This window comes from Genypterus blacodes, unplaced genomic scaffold (genome assembly GCF_046128005.1).
Source record: "Genypterus blacodes isolate CSIRO-AG114 ecotype Tasmania unplaced genomic scaffold, CSIRO-AGI_Gbla_v1 ptg000364l_1, whole genome shotgun sequence".
In the NCBI taxonomy this organism is placed as follows: domain Eukaryota; kingdom Metazoa; phylum Chordata; class Actinopteri; order Ophidiiformes; family Ophidiidae; genus Genypterus; species Genypterus blacodes.
Window position 1 is genome coordinate 57,803 of NW_027467147.1, and position 7,198 is coordinate 65,000.

The 7,198-nt window shown below is 50.4% G+C and overlaps 2 protein-coding genes across 2 annotated transcripts; both read right to left on the reverse strand.

Annotated features, from left to right (window-relative positions):
* Positions 1-1,066: 1,066 nt before the first annotated feature.
* Positions 1,067-4,273, reverse strand: LOC142989026 (stomatin-like protein 2, mitochondrial). Its single transcript, XM_076138385.1, has 10 exons — positions 4,116-4,273; positions 3,467-3,625; positions 3,287-3,386; positions 3,139-3,197; positions 2,914-3,015; positions 2,696-2,830; positions 2,475-2,619; positions 2,304-2,383; positions 1,971-2,099; positions 1,067-1,881 (listed from the first exon to the last, which is right to left on the reverse strand). Exons 1-10 carry the CDS (start codon positions 4,155-4,157, stop codon positions 1,789-1,791), a joined length of 1,044 nt encoding a protein of 347 aa, XP_075994500.1. The 5' UTR covers positions 4,158-4,273; the 3' UTR covers positions 1,067-1,788.
* A 1,005-nt stretch (positions 4,274-5,278) lies between these two features.
* LOC142989027 (trace amine-associated receptor 13c-like) lies at positions 5,279-6,417 on the reverse strand. The gene has a single exon (XM_076138386.1). It carries the CDS (start codon positions 6,254-6,256, stop codon positions 5,279-5,281), a length of 978 nt encoding a protein of 325 aa, XP_075994501.1. The 5' UTR covers positions 6,257-6,417.
* Between the last annotated feature and the right edge of the window lie 781 nt (positions 6,418-7,198).

Consider the following 7,198-nt stretch of genomic DNA (forward strand, 5'->3'; position numbering starts at 1 on the left):
ACCTTTGTCTTAATTACTGTATGTCTCAGGGGGCAACACAGGTAGAGAGACAGAGAGAGAGAGAGAGTGAGGGAGAGAGAGTGAGGGAGAGAGTGAGGGAGAAAGAGTGAGAGTGAGAGCGCTCTGGTTTGTGTTGGGGGGCGCGAGAGAGAGAGACAAAGTGTGTGAGAGACGGAGAGAGAGTGAGGCAGAGTGAGGAGAGACGGAGAGTGAGAGAGAGAGACAGCTCTGGTTTGTGTTGTAGAGAGAGAGAGGGAGGATCCAGACGGTGAGTTGAACCGGCCGACAGTGAGAGAGAAGGAGGCGTGTCTGTGAACCTCTACGATGAGAAAACATCCGATTTTTGGGCCAATCACTGCCCGCCATTTCAAGGATTACAGACACACACACACACACACACTCTCTCTCTCTCACACACACACACACGCAGTGGCAAGTGTGTGCTTGCAGTTTGCTTTATGTGTTGAAATGCTGCAACCAAACTCCACATTCCAGTCATTTCTCTCTCCATGTCATCATGTGAGCTGAAGGCTGCAGCCTAGAGTTACAGCATATAGAGCGGCCGGCGCGTCGCTCAGCTCAGTTGGGACACTTCCAGATCATTCCACACCTGCAGACCCACAGGCCCGCACACGTTCCTGAACACGGGAAGGGAACACACACACACACACACACGCAAACAGTCCACCTGCTGACAGGAAACCAGACGTCTAACAGGCGAGGAAGAAGAGGAGGGAGGAAGAGTTTAGATGTGATTATCCCTCTGTATTATTCCTGAGCTCCGATTTGACCTGAACGTGGTCTCACCCCTTCATCCTCCTCCTCCTCCTCCTCTCTGCAGGGTTCAGGTTTGGGCCACAGCATCCATCACCTCTGCTGCTGCTCCAGAGGCCCTGAAGATCTGAACTGGACTCCTCCAGACACGGAGCGGCACGTTTACATCCTGCAGCCTGTGGCCTCTTCATCACTACAAACACTTTAGATCCTTTTAGTGAACCTGCTCAGTGACTTTAGAGACTTCCTGTCCCGGTTCAGGTCCATGAGAAACAGAACAAAGAGAGACAAATACCATGAAGCTTTTATTTGTCTTCCTCATCCGGTCGTCCTTCGTCTCACCTCCTCTACACACACACACACACACACACACACACACACACACACGGCCAACATTCATCTGATTTAAATACACAAAAATAAATCAAACATTTCTCTGAAAAATGTACAGTAAGAAACAAAGACGAGTCAGAGAGGCTGAGAGTCAGAGAGGCTGAGAGTCAGAGAGGCTGAGAGTCAGAGAGGCTGAGAGTCAGAGAGGCTGAGAGTCAGAGAGTCAGAGAGTCAGAGAGGCTGAGAGTCAGAGAGGCTGAGAGTCAGAGAGGCTGAGAGTCAGAGAGGCTGAGAGTCAGAGAGGCTGAGAGTCAGAGAGTCAGAGAGTCAGAGAGTCAGAGAGTCAGAGAGTCAGAGAGTCAGAGAGGCTGAGTCAGAGAGGCTGAGAGTCAGAGAGGCTGAGAGTCAGAGAGGCTGAGAGTCAGAGAGGCTGAGAGTCAGAGAGTCAGAGAGTCAGAGAGTCAGAGAGGCTGAGTCAGAGAGGCTGAGAGTCAGAGAGGCTGAGAGTCAGAGAGGCTGAGAGTCAGAGAGGCTGAGAGTCAGCATGAGTCTGTGTTCTGAAGTCTCTTTCTCTTCCTGTCCTTGTCTCTGCGTGTTCTTCGTCCCTCTGTAGACTCAGCTCCTCCTCCTCAGCATGTCCACCGTCTTCAGCTGTTATGTTACGCTGACGTGTGTCGGCCCTCAGGCTCTCCGCTGGCCGCCCGCCCCCTCCGCCGCCGTCCCGTCCTCTGCTGGCGTCCTGGTCTTGGCCAGCGAGCTGTAAATGGTCATCGCCTGAGGAAGAGGAAGGAGGGGAGGGGTCAGTGTTTAAGGCAGAAAAGGTGAGGCGCCCACATGACATCATCTGCATCCCCGCTCATCACCTTGGTGACCATTCCTGTCACGTCAGAGGAGTGTGAGGGCAGCAGGACGGTGTTAGAGCGCCGAGCCAGGTTAGAGAAGGCAGCGACGTACTGCTCTGCCACGCTGAGGGAGGCGGCCGCACCTCCACGCTGTGAAGAGAGAGAGAGGAGAGGTCACACACACACACACACACACACACACACACACACACACACACACACACACACACACACACACACACACACACACACACACACACACACACACACACACACACACACACACACACACACACACACACACACACACACACACACACACACACACACACACACACACACACACACACACACCTGTTCACCCAGAGCTCCTGACAGTAGGCGGATGGCCTTGGCTTTGGCCTCTGCTTTAGCTAACACGCCCTGGGCCTCACCTGCAGGGGGCGACAGACCGCCACAGTCACAAGGCTTCACTGATGTGTTACATGTAGACCTCACAGCACACACACACACACACACACCTACCTGCGGCTATGTTGATCTGCTCGGCCCTCCCCCCCTCAGAGGCCAGGATCTGTGCTTGCTTGCGGCCCTCGGCTACGTTGATGGCCGCCTCTCTCGTCCCCTCAGACTCCAGCACCGTGGCTCTCTTCTTCCGCTCCGCCTCCACCTGCAGGAGAGCGTTAGAGCGGCGGTCAGAGGGTCGAGCCCACGTGCGGACACAGAGTCTAAGCCAGGCGTCTCACCTGCATCTGCATGGACTCTTTAACTCGAGCTGAGACTTGGATGTCTTTGATTTCGTAGCGCAGGCAGCGGATTCCCCACTCGTCTGACGCCTGGTTGATGGAGAGGACGATGTTGGAATTGAGAGACTCTCTTTCCTTTGAGGGGAAACACAGCAGGGGTCAGGTACCGGAGACACACACACAGACACACACAGACTCTCTCACACACACACACTGACCCTGAACACTTTGTCCAGTGTGAGCTTGCCCAGTTCTGAGCGCATGGTGGTCTGAGCCAGCTGGGTGACGGCGTATTCTGGATCCTCCACCCCGTAACTCGCCTGCAGACACACAAACACAACACACTGATTTGGTTAACTGGCGCCATCTTCTGGCACAGATGCAACACTACAGGCCCAAAACTTCTGCTGGAGACAGGAGGGCAGCGGTGACAGTGAACGCACCTTAAAAGGCTCTAAGATCCTCAGATACAGGACTCCGTCTATCTGCAGGGTCACATTATCTGGACGGAGCAATGATCAGCTGGTTAGTAATGTTCATTGTAAACATCTGCTCAGTTTATGACCTAACTGCTGTCTTGTGTGAGTTCACCTAGAGAGACTGCAGACTGCTCAGGGACGTCGATCACGATCTCTTTAAGGCTTTGCACATAACGGATACGGTCCAGTACGGGGATGAGGAAGTTCAGTCCCTGTCAGGAGAACAAAGACGATGATGGAAGAGAAGAAGTGAAGGTGTTCCTCCATCTTTGAATCATTCCAGCAGCTTTACCGGCTCTAAGATGCGGTGGAAGCGACCCATCCTCTCCACCACCCAGGCCTCTTGCTGAGGCACAAACAGGACCATGGTGTTCATGGGTAGGCGGGAGGCCCCCCTCTGCTGGACCTGGACCAGAGCCCCCCATAGCCTGGGAGCAGCCAGGTCAGCGCTCTGCACAGCGGGACACAGACAGATCAACAACAGGTACACAGTAGATTTAGTTTGCTGCTGAGTTGGCAGGTTTTTCCTCCTAGATAACAAAGATGGTTGTTAAGATATGGTCATGGTAAAAAATGTAGCTTTTAACAGGGTTTGGAGTTGAAATGTTCCATTATTCAGTGTCACATCCTCGTCTTCACTTGACTGCACTGCGTCCGTTTCACCAGCAGATGTCGCCAGTGCGTGTCTAAGTGAGTTAGCTTTGAGGGCTAATGGCTACTTCCCTTCAGCGTTTCAAACAATGTCGGCGTCTCTTTAAGTCTCTCTGACAGCGACCGTACTTCGTTACTATTGCTACGTTACTTTGCCGTTACTTTCATGATGATAGTGTAACGCGAACTAAAGAAAGTTGAAAAATCTCAAGTCCGTCCAAAGCTAGCTTTCCAGCCAGCATGACGTAACGCCGTTAGCTCTGTTAGCGCTCGGTAATGACGTCTATTACCTTAAAAACGGCCCCGCCGCCCCGACACAGCGTCCGCAGCATGGTGCACTTTAATGTTGTTGTTGAAATAGTATTTTGATATAATTCTCTAGGAAGCAGAAGGACAGAATCAAGCCATGTTTCCCTCCTTAACAGCTAAAGACATCAGAGTGTGAACGTCGCCCCCTACTGCCGCGGAGGACTAACAGCATGTTAGTACGTGTTTATATCGGAATACTGAAGAATCTCACTTTATGATTGTGTTTTGTCTTAAATATAATAACAATCATTCTTATAGATTGTTGACATTTGTCATCAGTCTTTAAGGCTTTAATAGCTGACAGCACTTTACTGTTTTACTTCACTTTACTTCACTTCATACTACATGCATTTTCATCTTAATTCAGTTTCTTTGTTGTTCTTTCTTTAATGGATGTTTGGGAACAGAATGTCAGCTGTTGCTTTGATGATAATGTGACAATTAGGTGACACATTTACATGTTCTGCACCAAACCAGAGAAACGGAGAATATAGATGTGTAATACTTTATTAATGATTGAATATGGAAGTTAACAGGAGCAGCAGTGACATGTGGAATCATGCTGATAGAGAGTAAAGGACACAGAGAAGAAGATGTTACATATCAAGAGTACTCTGCTCAATATTAAGCAGAGGAAGAAGAAAATAGCTCGACTCACTAAATATGACATAAAGCTTCGTTAAATAATATTACAATCTATCTGTAGCAGATACAGAATATGAATGATATCAGGTGTTCATCTGCTGTCTGCTCTCATGTGCAGAACAATCCACTGTTTATTCTCTAATGAATGATAACAAATGTATGCACTTGTTTAGGTGTTTAGGATGAAGAGGCAGAAAGAAAGAAAGACATGAAGCTGCTGCACTTTGGTAAAGACAACATTACTCTCTCATACTCTCACTATATTTCTTGTTTGTAGGTGAAACAATTTCTCTGAAATTCTGGGCGATCACCCTGCTAATCTATACGTTATACAAAGTTTACCAATAATCAGTCACTTATGTGAAGCACTTTGAGCTCTATTTGTTGTCTGAAAGGTTCTATATGAATAAAGTGTTTTATTCTTATGACTTAGAGGACAAACCCTCACTTTGGACAGACACACATCATCATTATTATTATTATGATTCAATACTGAGGTCTAGAGGACGTGGATGGCCCGGGACCCTGGCTGCAGCACTCTGAGTGTGAGGATGAGTCTGCTGGCTTTCCTGAACCAGGGGTAGAAGAGAGCGTAGATCAGGGGGTTCACACACGAGTTGATCAGCAGGATCCACGACACTAACGCGTAGTAGGACAAGCTGGTGGACGTTTCCTGACCTGCCAGGGCCGGATAGTAGTACGGACAGAAACACATGAGGAACACGGCCACGACCACGCCCAGCGTCCGGGCTGCCTTCCACTCTGACCTCCTGGCTGTCGGTGCCACGGTGACGGCAGCACGCGACCTCATGACACGCACCTGAGAGACAGCAACCACAAACACCCTCATGTAGAGGACCACCATGACAGAACAGGGACCCACGACGGATACCAGGAGGTCAGCTGTGCCCGAGACGTGACTGATGACGATCACACACTCTCCGTGACAGGTCCTGTACCTGTCCGGCTGCCCTAAGTGACCCATCAGGATGAGTCCGTTGTAAAGCAGGGAGCAGGCCCAGCAGAGGCAGATGAGGCTCTTCACTCTGCTCAGGGTGATCTTAGAGGAGTAGAGCAGCGGGTCACAGATGGCCACGTAGCGATCTACAGATATGAGCACCATGCTGCCCACAGAGACTGAGAGCAGACAGTAGGACACGTAAGGAGTGAGAGCGCACATGAGCGTCCCCAGCAGCCAGCACGTCTCGATGTGACGCAGGCCCTCCACCGGCATGGCCAGCAGCCCCACCACCAGGTCTGAGGCGGCCAGGGACAGCAGCAGGGCGTTGGTGGGGCTGTGCAGCTGCCTGAAGTGAGAGATGGAGATGATGACCAGCAGGTTGAGCAGCACGGTGAGCAGAGAGACGCAGGCCAGCAGCGTGTAGAACAGGGCCGCCTCGGGTCCAGGCTGCTGCAGCCGCCTGCAGGAGGAGTTGAGGTGGGAGAAGCAGAAAGAGGGGCTCTCAGTGTGGTTCATGAGGGAGGAGGAGGAAGAGGAGGAGGAGGAGGAGGAGGAGAGATGCAGAGGTGAGGAGTGCTTCAGAGCTCCAGCAGACAGACACTTATATTTATGCAGCTCTACCCTCCTTCTCCTTCATACGTATGACGGAGTGATGTAAGCCCTCATCATCTTCATCACCCTCCAGCTCTTCTGGATATTCTCCTTCCTCTTCATCAACTGTTTCATTGTTATGTTTACATTTATTGCAGTATTAAATGAGATCGTTCCGTCCGGTCAGCTGCTCAGCTCTCATGAAGCTGACTTCACTCCTGTCTCACCTCAAACTCCACAACAGGGTCCAGTTATACACTGAGTGGTTTGTGGGGCCTCAGATACACACACACACACACACACACACACTTGTCCCTCACACACACGTCCCTCAGACCCTCAGGCCTGATGTCCCTGACACACAGCGTCTCTGCTCCACGGCTGGAGCGTACAAACACATCAATCTCCTCACATCCATAGAAGATATTCAACACAATCCATGTGAGTTTTGTGGCATGTTGGAGCCTTCAGATCTCAAATCTCCTCACAGATTCACCTTTTAGGAGGTTTTGTGTCCTTGTAAAGTGTTTTAACATTTTTCCTACTTTTGGTTTGCTTCTGGTTGATGGTTCATGATGGACAGACTCCTTTCAAACTCCTTCACACACCAGATTGACTTCAGTCACTCACTTATTGTGTGAATTAGCTGTAACCTTGTGAATTAGATGTTCATTTTCCCCTTAACTGCTTTCATCTCCATGCAGCCACAGAGACGATGTGACACCCACACACTGATCTGCTTCCTAAACAAACATGAGGCTACAGTCTGAAGGGGGTTTCATGTATAGAGCCATACGTTGATCTAATGGACTCTGAGCTTGACTCGGCCTGTGTGGTGCTGAAGTGAAGACTCTGGGCCTTCATGCA

Bases quoted from the DNA above. Each gene is read 5' to 3' on its own strand.
- LOC142989026 (XM_076138385.1), bottom strand. From the start codon at position 4,157: ATGCTGCGGACGCTGTGTCGGGGCGGCGGGGCCGTTTTTAAG. The intron at 3,626-4,115 runs GTAATAGACGTC...CCCGCTGTGCAG, and splicing joins GCGGCGGGGCCGTTTTTAAG to AGCGCTGACCTGGCTGCTCC. The intron at 2,620-2,695 runs GTGAGACGCCTG...GCTCTCCTGCAG, and splicing joins AAGAGTCCATGCAGATGCAG to GTGGAGGCGGAGCGGAAGAA.
- LOC142989027 (XM_076138386.1), bottom strand. From the start codon at position 6,256: ATGAACCACACTGAGAGCCCCTCTTTCTGCTTCTCCCACCTCAACTCC.